Source organism: Polyodon spathula, chromosome 2, assembly GCF_017654505.1.
Source record: "Polyodon spathula isolate WHYD16114869_AA chromosome 2, ASM1765450v1, whole genome shotgun sequence".
Classification (NCBI taxonomy): Eukaryota; Metazoa; Chordata; class Actinopteri; order Acipenseriformes; family Polyodontidae; genus Polyodon; species Polyodon spathula.
In genome coordinates, this window is record NC_054535.1 from 30,428,368 (window position 1) to 30,442,607 (window position 14,240).

At 36.2% G+C, this 14,240-nt stretch overlaps 1 protein-coding gene across 1 annotated transcript in view; it reads left to right on the top strand.

Annotated features, from left to right (window-relative positions):
* The window catches only part of gucy1b1 (guanylate cyclase 1 soluble subunit beta 1), a 35,049-nt gene extending 30,705 nt beyond the window's left edge, over positions 1–4,344 (top strand). The window contains exons 13-14 of the mRNA XM_041219625.1: positions 1,553–1,707; positions 2,572–4,344. Coding sequence (XP_041075559.1) covers positions 1,553–1,707; positions 2,572–2,704 — 288 coding nt within the window. The 3' untranslated portion in view covers positions 2,705–4,344. The remainder of the gene's footprint in view (positions 1–1,552; positions 1,708–2,571) is intronic.
* The last annotated feature ends 9,896 nt before the right edge of the window (positions 4,345–14,240 follow it).

Here is a 14,240-nt window from a genome sequence, read left to right on the forward strand (position 1 = left end):
ATTTTTATTTGGAATTTGGGAGAAATGTTGTCAGTAGTTTATAGAATAAAACAAAAATGTTCATTTTACCCAAACACATACCTATAAATAGTAAAACCAGAGAAACTGATAATTTTGCAGTGGTCTCTCAATTTTTTCCAGAGCTATATATACTATACTATATATATATATATATATATATAATATAGATATATATATATATATATATATATATATATATATATATATATATAATGTGTGTGTTTACTTGACTTGTTCAGTGTACAAGTGTACTGTACAGTGGGTTGCAGTATATTGATTGCTTCTGTTATTATTTTGCTCACAGAAAATGTAGCACTTCAAATTAAATTAAGCCCTGAGTCATTTTAATGAGAGTGTGTGTCAAAGCTGAAGCCTTGCTGTTTAGTGCACTGAAACTCCAGTCAGGTACTGAAAAGGAGGTTTAACAGAATTATCTAATGAATGAAAGTATATAGCACACCTGCTGGCAATAGTCAGATGAAATTACAATACACCTTTAGATACAAATAAGCACATACAGAGGTTGGACAGAAAATTTGAAACATGTTTGCAATTGTCCCAATGTAATTACTGTGAACACTGTTCTGATAGCAGTGAGCTTTACAAGCCAGTCTATAAAGAGAGGCATCTGTGATTCTTCTTTCATGTACACACAATTTAAATCCATTCCCAAGTAACTGTAGTTTGAGTCTTTTGCACAGCTATATGGTTTTCCAAATAGCTATTTTGATTTCAAAAAAATATTCTACTAAGCACAGCAGGTATGTGGTGGATTGATTATTCGACTTTCTCAAGGCAGAGGAAAACTTTTGACTTTAACAAAAGCAGACAGCCCAAGTCCCCTGGGAACACCTGGAAATTACTGAATCAGAGTACTGTACAAGAAGCCTCTTGGAAATCCATGTACATTAGCCACCCTGAGAGTTCTGGAAATCAATTTTAAGTTAATGAACACTGAACAAAAGTAATTATTGATTGCAATCAAATGTTGAATATTGGGTAAGAAGTACTAATTAACTGTAGCTTTTGCAGTAAAACAAAATAGTTTTAATTATAGTACATTCAAACTACATTCAGTACATTCAAAAGGAACAGAAATCATTTTGTCCTCAGCATAGATTTTGTCCTTGGTATCAGACACATTTTACTTTGAACAATTAAAGAAGCTGTTTAGCCCTACTTCAATGGACTGTGACCAATTAGCTAATTGCCACCTTTTTTTTCAGCAAATGCTTTTAATAAAGCTATTAGCCCTTATACAGTAGGATGACATTTCTGATGTCTTTTGAAATGTAAATGTAATACTGTGACAACTACCAGCCAACAATAGTTATACAGTTTAGATAACTATTTTGTTTAAAAACTACATTCTTTGGTGTGTTTGAGGACTATATACTATGCGCACAGTTGATAATAAACACAGTACAGCTTAGACAAACCGGTAAGCAACTTGTCTTGACTTCTGTGGGTTTTTGCAATCATTCTTTATGTTTAATATTATTAATGCAGGCTATATGTTTTCTTTTTTTAGATCACTATCGGTATACACACTGGTGAAGTGGTTACTGGTGTCATTGGGCAAAGGATGCCTCGTTACTGTCTGTTTGGAAACACTGTCAACCTCACAAGCAGAACGGAAACCACGGGAGAAAAAGGGAAGATCAATGTTTCAGAATATACCTACAGGTGAGAGAGTACAATTCTTTTTAGTTTTCGTTATGTTTATATCTATTACATGTTAAGTCATGTGATAAGCAAGCTTCAGAAATGTACGCATTTAAAACACCGGCAGCATTTCACTGTTGACCATTGTGTTAACCTCTGACCTATTCTAAATAGGGTGATGTATTGGTTTATAGAGGATAAAGGTCAAGTATTTTGAGGATGTTTTCTTGTTTGGTTCACAGCTGTATTCTATGCTTCTCAGCTAAAAACAATTGACATTTGGCAGCCATGTTTGCTTTACATTTCTTCTGCATATTCAGAATGTCAAATATCAGAAAGCACTTATGAATTCCAGTGAATTGCTAGCTGAAGTTAAATTGGAGCAAAGTGTCTGCACCTCAAGTTATGGCAAAACGTTTTGCAGCGCCCTACAGAATTAATTAATTTTGCTTCATAACGCTGAATGAAACCTGCTGAATAATGTTACATTAACATTTTGAATTACATACTGCTTTGTAGTTTTCCATGAAAAACTGACAACATTTTTTAAACGTGACATTTCAAAATCATTTTGAAATACTGTACTACAATTATGGCTTCTGGTAGACATTTGCAATATCATTTTATAGTTTCTTTGATTACATGATGTTAAATAAAATATCTAAATTATGTTCTATAGTTTTATTGTGTCTTAATCCTAAAAATCTAAATGATGCAGATCTTTTGGCCATAGGTGTACAAAACATATTTTCTTAACAAAAGTTGGTAATGGTAATGGTCCCTACATTAAATATGAGTTTTACAGCAGTTCTCTTTAAGTTATGAATTGATTGCTCATTTTCTCTGTGAAGATTCTTCTAGTAATACTGAAGTGTTCTGTTCCAGGTGTTTGTTGTCAGCAGAGAATGCAGACCCCCAGTTCCATCTGGAATACAAAGGGCTGGTGGCAATGAAGGGCAAAAAGGAGCCAATGAAAGTGTGGTTTTTATCCAGAAAGTGCACAGAAACAGATGTGTGACTCATCAATGAGCACTACGTGTCACTATAAAGCCGGGCCGTAAAAAAAAAAAAAAAAAAAAAAAAAAAAAAAAAAAGACAGAAAAAAAGAGAATTACACAATGCTTTTAAGTTGCCAGTTTGGAAATTCCACAGACAAATTAGTTGTAAAACTATTTAATTAAACATACACAGTGTGTGAGTGTGGGTAGCGTCAGGTGGGTTGAAGTAAGAAAGTGTAGTTCAAATCCAATTACTTAAAAATATATTTTTTACAACACCCTCTTTACCCCCTTTGTGTTCAGCAGTGGGGAAAAGGGCAAGTAGAAAAGATCAATCGTTAAGCAAGTATCACTATTTATACATAGGACATTTGGTAAATTAAAGGATGTGTTGAATTGAGGACTAAAGGAACAGTGCCACAAGTACAGAGCATGCAAAGCAAAATAGACACAGTTTACCCCACCTGATCCTATAAAATTCCATTTTTAAACCACACCTGTCTGATTTTTGTGTGTCGTTCTAAACCATAATTAGATTTCCTGGTAATACATGAAAACTATAAACATGTGCCATGTTTAAGATTTTACAATGGATTTATCATTTTTCTTGTTGGACAGTGAGGTGCAACTAACCTCTGTATTTCATTTTGCCAAAATAAATGTTCCATTAATATAGGTGCATTTTTGATAATGACTGTCATAACTCCATGCATAGTTGTATTTAACATTTGTGTTTTGTGAATAACCTTTTGTACACTGAAAAAAACAAAACCATGAAAGGATGCAAAGTAATCAGAAATATGTAAACACTGCACACACTTTGTATCTTTTACACATTTACTTTATGACAAAGGGGGTCTATTTTAATGATCTAAATTGCAACCATATTGATCAAGCCTGCTGTCACCAAATATCATGATGTTTTAAAGGGTTCTCCTGTAAAAATGTATGTTTTATGAAGTTTTGAAGGATGAAGTCCATATATTTAAAACATAAATAGACTTAGGCCTGGATTAATTAAATTTAAAACAAAAATGGCTGTACATAGCCATTATAAAGTTCAGCTATTGCTCTTTTACTTCAAGCATCATTTTGCAATGTCGACTAACCGACGAGTGATATTCTGAACCACTGCTGTTTAGATCAATAAAATATACCACAACATTCACACTGTATGTGCCAAGTACTGAAGATAGTGTTAGGTAGATTTCTGCTGTAATTTAATTATGTTTGTTTTTTAATGGTACTTTTTTTGTCAGAATTTTGTGATGCTGAGATGCTTCATGCGTTTGAGCTGTGTAATGGTGTAGCCTTATGTAAGTTTATCACAAATGTCTGTTGCCAAAATGAGTCTGTAAAATGACTTTATTATTTTTAAATGTTTACTTCACTTGCAGTTTTTTTGTATATTCAACAGATAATCTAAATTACTACACATAAATAAATAATTACTACACAGAAATAAATTGAAAGAAAAAAGAAGACATGGTATTGCAGTGTTTATTGCTGCACAAGTACATCTCAATCAATCTACTAGTCAAAATTCAACATGGACATCTGTGTCCATAATTACTTCTAAAAAACACCATGTTGAAGGGGTTATTTGAACAAGTAAGAGATTTCACACAACCCTTTCTCTTATGAAACTATCAACAGACAGAGAACCCCATTCATTTCTAATGTCTTTTGTTTTCTATTAAGATATTATTCCAGTGTAACTGAATATTACTTTATTCTTGGATCATTTTTTTTCTTGGGAACAATTTTGCTCCACATTCTGAACTGTGATACGTAGATGTGGCAAGCGCTGAGTGGCTTCACCTATCTTGATCATTGGACCACATTCTACGACGAGGACTATCTGTATAGACGGGATGGACTGCACTTTAATAACAAGGGAACCAGTCTACTCGGAGAAAAGATCCTCGAGCAGGTTCAGAAGCATTTAAACTAGAAAGGAAGGGGGGAGAAATCAACAAAAAAACAGAAGGGAGACTGCATCAAAACAAGAACAACAACTCAGGTAAGACAACCATTAAATGTATTTATCTAAATGCTAGAAGTATCAGAAACAAAATTCTAGAACTTGAAGCTACTGCGCTAACAGGTAACTATGATGTGATAGGTGTTACAGAAACGTGGTTGTCTGAGAGTGATGGGGACGAATATAATATTTGTGGGTATACACTGTATAAGAAAGACAGGCAGGACAGAAGAGGAGGAGGGGTAGCGCTATACATAAGAAACAGTCTTGAAGCCCAGGTGTTAAACCTGGACAAAGAAAATAAAACTGAATCAATATGGGTCAGAATAACGGACAAAAATTCAAAGGGCATAATAATAGGAGCATGCTATAGACCGCCAGATTCAGACGGTGAGCACAATAATCTGTTATACAATGACATTAGAAATGCGTGTAGCAAAGGAGAAGCCATACTAATGGGGGATTTCAACTTCCCCCAAATAAAATGGGAAAACCCAGTGGGTAGCACGAAGGATGAAATAGAAATGGTGGAAATGACAAATGACTGCTTCCTAACACAATTTGTCAAGGCACCGACTAGAGGGGAGGCATGCCTTGATTTAGTCTTTTCAAATAACGAAGATGGAATAACTAAAACAGAGGTCAGAGAACCACTGGCAAACTCAAACCATAACATGGTCTCATTTGAAGTGTTTTTTAAAACCCCAAAAGTAATGACTAAAGCTAAGGTTTACAATTTTAGAAAAGCAAACTATGAAGGTATGAAACAGAGACTAACAGAAGTAGATTGGAGTAAAATAGAGAAAACACCCACAGAAGAAGGATGGTTGTTCTTCAAAAATGTAGTACTAGAGGCGCAAAACAATTACATCCCTAAAGTAGACAAATCTAAATGTAAAACTAAATTGCCAAAATGGTTTAATAGATCAATTAAAAAAAAATTCAGCGAAAAAAGGCACTTTACAGAGCATTAAAAAAGGACCAAAAAGAAAGTATGCAGAAAGAGTACACAGAACTGCAAACGCAAGTCAAAAAGTTAGTTAGGAAGGCCAAGAGAGAAATAGAATATTAACTGATTACTTTTCACAAGTTTTTACAAAGGAAGATACTGACAACATGCCCCACATGTCATCCAGTTCCTATCCAGTTTTAAATAACTTTAGCATAACTGAGGCAGAAGTGTTAAAGGGACTAGGAGCGCTTAAAATAAACAAATCACCTGGGCCGGATGAGATCCTCTCAGTAGTACTCAAAGAAATGAAAGAAGTAATTTACAAACCGCTAACCAAGATCATGCAGCAGTCTCTTGACACAGGGGTGGTACCGACAGACTGGAAAATTGCAAACATAATACCGATCCACAAAAAGGTAAACAAAACTGAACCAGGTAACTACAGACCAGTAAGCCTGACTTCTATTATATGCAAACTTATGGAAACTATAATAAGATCCAAAATGGAAAATTACCTATATGGTAACAGGGTCCTGGGAGACAGTCAACATGGTTTTAGGAAAGGGAGATCGTGTCTAACTAACTTGCTTGATTTTTTTTGAGGATGCAACATCGATAATGGATAATTGCAAAGCATATGACATGGTTTATTTAGATTTCCAGAAAGCTTTTTACAAAGTCCCGCACAAAAGATTAATTCTCAAACTGAAGGTAGTTGGGATTCAAGGAAACACATGTACATGGATTAGGGAGTGGTTAACATGTAGAAAACAAAGTACTGATTAGAGGAAAAACCTCAGAATGGAGTGTGGTAACCAGCAGTGTACCACAGGGATCAGTATTAGGTCCTCTGCTATTCCTAATCTACATTAATGATTTAGATTCTGGTATAGTAAGCAAACTTGTTAAATTTGCAGACGACACAAAAGTAGGAGGAGTGGCAAACACTGTTGCAGCAGCAAAGGTCATTCAAAATGATCTAGACAAGATTCAGAACTGGGCAGACACATGGCAAATGACATTTAATAGAGAAAAGTGTAAGGTACTGCACGCAGGAAATAAAAATGTACATTATAAATATCATATGGGAGATACTGAAATTGGAGAAGGAATCTATGAAAAAAACCTAGGAGTTTTTGTTGACTCAGAAATGTCTTCATCTAGACAATGTGGGGAAGCTATAAAAAAGGCTAACAAGATGCTCGGATACATTGTGAAAAGTGTTGAATTTAAATCAAGGGAAGTAACGTTAAAACTGTACAATGCACTAGTAAGACCTCATCTTGAATATTGTGTGCAGTTCTGGTCACCTCGCTATAAAAAAGATATTGCTGCTCTAGAAAGAGTGCAAAGAAGAGCGACCAGAATTATTCCGGGCTTAAAAGGCATGTCATATGCAGACAGGCTAAAAGAATTGAATCTGTTCAGTCTTGAACAAAGAAGACTACGTGGCGACCTAATTCAAGCATTCAAAATTCTAAAAGGTATTGACAGTGTCGACCCAAGGGACTTTTTCAGCCTGAAAAAAGAAACAAGGACCAGGGGTCACAAATGGAGATTAGACAAAGGGGCATTCAGAACAGAAAATAGGAGGCACTTTTTTACACAGAGAATTGTGAGGGTCTGGAATCAACTCCCCAGTAATGTTGTTGAAGCTGACACCCTGGGATCCTTCAAGAAGCTGCTTGATGAGATTTTGGGATCAATAAGCTACTAACAACCAAACGAGCAAGATGGGCCGAATTGTCTCCTCTCGTTTGTAAACTTTCTTATGTTTTTCTTATGATACCTGTGAGTGCTGTGTAGTGCCAGTACAATTCACACAGACAATTACAAACAGGTGCAAGAGTGTTACGGCAAACACCTGTAAATAATTGACGATGGTAGTGAATTCAGCAGCGTGTATCACTTCAGTTTGTAAAATCTCACAGGTTTGACCCGCAACCAAAAGTCCAGTTTTTATCACCCACACAAAACACAGACACAGTTCCTACAGTGCGTGAATGAAGTGCTTGTGGTGCAAAGACAGTTTCTAGTGAAAAGTGAAGTGCTGGTGTCTGGGTTTGATATTGGCCTGCGGCTGCAGCTCCAGATCGTGTTAATAATCTTGAAACAGACAATGAAAACAAACAGTTACAAGACAGACTAACAGAACACTATAGCAAAACATATTTGTACTTGCAACATTTTAAAAGGTTTCTTGTTTGTTTATTGAATTCTATTGTAAAACTTTTTTTTTTTTTTTTTCTGGAATCAGTTTGCACTCCACCCAACAAGGTGCAGGCCAGTAACGTTCTTATTCTCAATTTTAATTATTAAGATTAAGATAAAACTTGCAGAACTCAACTGCGTCATAACAGTGTTGGTAATGGGAAAATGTAAATTTACAAATTCCTTGTTGAAGTGTATCTTTAAGAAAAGTAGTAGACGAGCATTGAGCTTAAAAAAAGAAAAATACTTTATCTTAGGGTAGCCACAGGAAATGAAGCTGTTTTGAAATGAGTATAAGTTAATAAAAATTTATTGACGCAAGCAGACATCTGGCTTAGTTTATCAAGAAGCTGTGGGAAAGTTCAGATTATGCAGCTAAAATTCACTGTGCCAGAATTGTCAAAGGGTTCTATTTTGCCAAAAGGCCCAGATTACTTTAATAAACCGTTGTTTTTGTTATGGTGGAGCACTCATGGTAAGGCACATGATAAGGCAATTAATTCTAGGTACCCAATTCCACATCAGATAGACAAGGATTATATTGCATCACAGATGCTGTTATGAAATGTTACTCAATTCTACATAGTACTAAAAAAAAAACAGCTGCATGATTGGATATTGATAGTGTGTTTAGCCAGCCAGAGGTTTACACAGCATAGTGGTGAAAAACTATATGTTTCTAGGCGCATGTGAAGTATCAGCAGTCATATGCGGTCACCTACAGCCGCTCTTTCTAATGTTACACAAGTACAAGTGAAGTTATCCTCAATTAAGTGAATGCCCCATTACAAAACCCAGAAATGTCACACTGCCTCTGCCCATGCTTTCCATTTAGGTTACACAACCTTTGGTAGGTGGAGCTGGCAGAGCTGAAAGGTCATATTGTCGCGTGATTTAAATGGAATGAGGATGTACTTAGGAATTCCAGCCCAGCTCAAAGCAAGCTAGTCAGGTAAAGGAAGAAAAATTATAATAATTGAATATTGGAGCAACCGAAACCAGAAACACTCATAACAATAGCAAACATAATACAATTGCAAGTGGGTAAATCTATGTAAATTACATCTAGAGCTATTTTCTCTTTCATGTTGTAAAAAATGAGTCAATTCTGCTTAAAAATCTGGACATGAATAACCAGGGCAATTGACTTGGACTTAAAATAGAACACTTAGTAACTAGCACTCAAAATCCAGCATTGTGGGCTGCTTTGTGTCATTGTCAGAAACCCCTATCACAGGATGACTCATAGGCAGGCAAAATGTGTTTTCGTTCAAAAATTGCTAACTGGCTGTCATCACTTGGGAATATCTGAATTCGTGATTCATTTTCACTTTTTATTGCACTCATTTTTACTCCATCGTGTTAACAGTTGCTTGACACTATAACATAGTATTCATATCTGTTCTACAATAACACATTTTTTGTCTTTTATCACCATGAGGCATTTGTACCAAGATGTTTGATTGACTTGTTATCAATCCCTTTTTACTGTTGCTGTAGGAGGAGGGTGTGGTGGCCTGGGTCCACCATTTTAAAAAAGCAGATTTTTATTTGGGCCAGACTAGTTATACAAAATACCACTAGTTATACAAAAAAACAAAAAAACAAAAAAAACAAACAAAAACATTTTTTTGATAATAATACATTATTGAGGAATAATAACAATAATAATAAAGAAGAAGACGGAGAAGATGATGATTGACAAGGGTAACGCTGTACAAAGGTAAATATACAATATATTTGTTTTAATGTTTAGTTCTTGAGCCATCTGCTGGCAGAGAGCATTACTACATCAAATCTACACAGTAAATCAGTAACAGGCATCAGCCACAAGAGCTGTAAATTCAAAATGAGCAATTAGTATTACAAATTAGTATAGAATAAGAAATGCCAATACATAGTTTGATGAAAATTCACGAGGGACTGAAGACAGATGGCAATAGGGAAACAAATTAGGTGTTAGTACCATGGTAAAATATTTTTAAATGACTGATTTACAGTATTTGGAATAACAGCTTGTGTCCTCAAGATACGTGTACAAATAAAAGTGTAATATACAGATGGGGAAATGTATTGACAGATATATCCACAGAATCTAAAATGCACACTAACTTAAATAATACTAATACTGTACCAAGTTTCATCTATTGGAAAAGCTTCAGATATATGGAAAAATGTGTGAAAACATATAGCACATATGACCATCTCCACTATATCCCAGACTCTATTTTAAATTTATATTGTATACAATTGAAAGACATAATGATGGAGAGGCCATTTAAGCCTACAATGTAGACCTAATTGCTGTTGATATCTGTTTAATAGATAGTGCCTAGGAGCAACCGATTAAAAAATGACACTCATTTTAAACTGCAAACATGTATTTTAATTTTCAAAACTGACATCTGGTACCACACTAACTTAAAGAAAATTGTGCTTGCAAAGCCTTGCTATCAGATCGTCTTGCACTTCCTTAGTTATTAAACCTGGAGGGTGAAATTAACCTTCAAGCTTCTTCCCCTGGTGACAGACATGCTTTGCAGCTAGTAAGATGCACTGACCCAGAAGACGGTGCTGAGGAGAAATGGCAGTGAAGCTGTAACAGACTTCCTGGAAGATGGCAAACTTTTTTTTTTTTCAATCCTGTGTAACATCAAATGTTTTTAAGTGCAAATACGGTTAAAACTGACTAAATAGTAAATGGAAGTGCATGACAGGTAAGATTTATTCATTTTGTTAGCTACAATCACTTTAATATTGAGTAGAGCAGTCCAGAGCTTTTGGGGCTTGTTGTTGGAAAAAAGTACATTTGACATGTTTTTTCAGCTATTTAATTGTTATGGTGGACCGAGAGAGCCACACGTGAGTTCTAGTGTAAACAGTAACACGTGGCAGCTATGTACAGTATGGGTGACTAACGTGGAGAGTGAGACTATAGGATAAACAAAATATTGTTTTTCAGTCAAGTTGCTGGATTGATCCAAGCCATTTCTATGTTGGTTATTTTTCAGTATTTCTTTGTAAATTTCTGGAAAAACAGGGAAACTCTGAAATTCACTTCAGTACATTTGACATGTCTGTAACTACTGTACAGCCAATTATACTGTGACTGATAACACAACTATTCCAAAGGTTACCCAGTGGTAACTTACAACCCACTGGGTTTTGGGCACCTATTTGAATAATGTTTTATTTTCATGTGAATCCTCCTGGACAGCAAATGAAATGCAGAAAGGTTCACCATTACAATGATTAAACAGAGTCATTCCATGTCAAACCATCAACATGCTCTGACAGCAACATGTGATTTTGCTAGCTGTTGGTTTCAATTACACATCACAAGACACTACAGTACATCCTTCTAGAAATCCACGATTTACTAGATTTATTAGTTGTCAGTTTTGTGATTTGGTACTTTTAAAAAACGTTGTGATCCATACATTTTCTGACTCTCTGTCACATCAGCTCTGACTTCTGATTCTCCCAAGTGGCAACTAATACCTTCATAAACAAACTTTACCAGTCCTACCAGTAGCTAAGGATATTTTCTTGTGTGCTGTTACTTCATTGCTCCTTTTATGCCAGAAGATTTAAGACATTGTTCCTACATTTATTTTTAGCCTTTTTATACCAAATCATAAACTAGCTGCTTGCTGAGTGCTTATTTTATTGTAAAGCACCTTCACCTTGACATGTCTCTGACTCTCTACTTAAAGTGTACATTTCTTGTGCTGAGAGGAGGAATGCAAACTGTAAATATTACATTATTTTTTTTTTTTATTTTGGAATAAATAGAAACATAGAACATTTGCTCACAGGTTTAAACGATTACAAGGAATAGGGAGATGTTTAATTCTCCAATGCCACCTAGTGGACACTTGTACTAAAGGAAATTCTGTTCATTTTCAAGAAACATAATTCCTATTATTAAAGGAGTTTATTGGGGGTTTTTTTGCAAGTCCCCTTTGCATACAAACATTAACTACTGATTCACAATAAATGTAAATAACAATACCACGGTTGAACTGGTGCTTTGCTGCTTGGTGCTGATTGAGGATCTTATTAAGCTGATCCAAGAGAGAGACAGAAAAAAAAATCAATTAAAAACACTGTAGCTATTAAGTAAATTGTTTGTACCTGTTGGATACCCAATAAGAGGCTGGGAAATATTTAATCCAATTCTCAGCTTCTACTGGGCTGGGTTCAGTAAATCTGCATGGCTGGCAGTGACTTCTACAGTCTGATATCAGAAGTGTAATTTTATATGAATGACTAAAGCATGCCTTTCAAACTCAAAATGCAAAATCAGCTGCAATTCTGATGTATAAGTGGTCAAAGAGGATAAATAACATACAGTGATAATAACACACTTGCATTTCTATGGTAACTCCCTCATAACAGTGTATGCATTTTTAAAACACACAAATCAGTGTAACTTTAAGTAATTTTATAGTGTATGAGCGTCGCTGGTTTTATACGAGTTAACAATTAGAGGTGTGGTGTAGGTTATTTTTCTTTTATTATCATGATTTAAAAACAGCTGGTGCAAATAAACGACAGAATTACTGTATTATAGAAACGTTTTTCGTGAAACCTTATAAGATTCGGGGATGTCGCGTTTATTTTTTATTTATTTACATAATTCTGATACGCTTTAAGTCCACTCACTGAAACCCCTGAAGGGTTTTATTATCTCCACTTAATCATTCATTGTGTTCCCTAATGGTAAAGGTGGGGAGAGTTGTCAAATGTTCGTCTGATTGGATCCCGTAAGAGGGACACTTGTGACACAACCCCATTAGAACAGTGTGAGTGGAAAGGAAAGTGTGACCTTGCTGCCAAGTTTTCTAAGAAGAACCATGAATGGATGCCCTTATTTTGGAAATAAATATCTGTACGTATCTTTCTTGTTTAAAGTATAGCAAGTTTGGATAATGGCCAGTTTGTGGTTGCCCACTATAGCAGTAAATCTTTATTATTCAAATAAATTCTTAAATATTTAATTACACAAGCAGACATTAACAATTGACCAATTATTTATCAATTACTAATATTCACCAATTATTAATCAATTACTAATATTCACCTGGCTGGTAAGTCTCAGGCCAGAAAGTCCAAGCCTGGCAGCTATGGAGAAATTCCCCAGCCCAGGAATCCATAAAACCTTCTAAAAGGGAAATGTCAGGGCCCTAGCCTGACTGAGGACAACCTCGCTCAGTGGAAAAGTAAAGGCTGGGTTCCCCTGTTCACTCTGCTGCTTCAGTACTGGTCAACTGCCGGCAAGAATCAGGTGGGGAGAGCACCGGGGTGCAAGTCAAGGCCTCCTTTAACTCAGTGAAGGCCGTCTGGCAATCGGGGCCCCACAGAAACACCTTGCCCTTACTCAGGAGACTGCCTTATCTGCAAAGTTGGAATTGATGGTACAAATTGATGGTAATACAAGGCCAACCCCAGAAACCCTCTCACCTGTCACTGGTTGGCAGTGCTTCTGCAGCCTTGGTACCCGAGTGCTTCAGTGCCCTCTCTGCTCCGGTGCCTTGATACCCCAGTGTTCCACTGGTTAACGCCCTCCAGTGTTTAAAAAAATTAAAATAAATAAAGAAGAAAAAGAAAGCACCCTCAGGGCCTTAGAGACAACAAGCATGCCGTGCTTGCACATTCCGTGCTTGCACATCCTGCAAAACAAAGCTTCCTTCAGAGGGCAAGCACCTCCTCTGCGTCCAGTGCCTGGGCATATAGCACGCCTCTTCTGTCTTGGTGGACGAGACATTCTGTGAAATTTATGCAGCGTTCCAACCATGGATTATATGCAACAGACTCACCAAATTGGCGGGCACAGCTTCGTTAGCTAGCTTGGCTGAACCATCTGCAGCGCTGGGAGCCCTCTCCTCCCCCCTCCTCAGTCTTTCTCTGAGCCCCTCACAGAGCATTCCCTGTGCTCAGCCGGTGCCTCAGTCTCGCACTCACTCTGAGTCTCTGAGGCTTGATTAGAGCAGTATTTAATAATTTAATGATTTTTCAAAACAGAGTTGCACCAATTTTCAAAATGAGTTGCACCCATCAAGGGTGCTGGGTTCAGGATCAAAGGTTTCAGTGTCATCTCACACATATGAATATGCATCTGGGCAGAAAGGGGTGAGGCTCATTAAAATGTTGACATGTGAAAACCCACGCTCACATGCAGCAATGCTTAATGGTAATGTCAGAGACAACAATAGTTTATTAATGTTTAAATAGTAGTCCGGACTGCTGGTTATTACAATTTTTATCAAATTATCACCCATTCTTTGTTTATTTCAATCTCCTACCACCACATTCTAGCCCTGGGGGTTCAAAAGCAAAAAACTAAAAATTTCTTCATGTCATTAGTGTTATTGAACACGTTAACTTGACAGCACAATTGTATTTG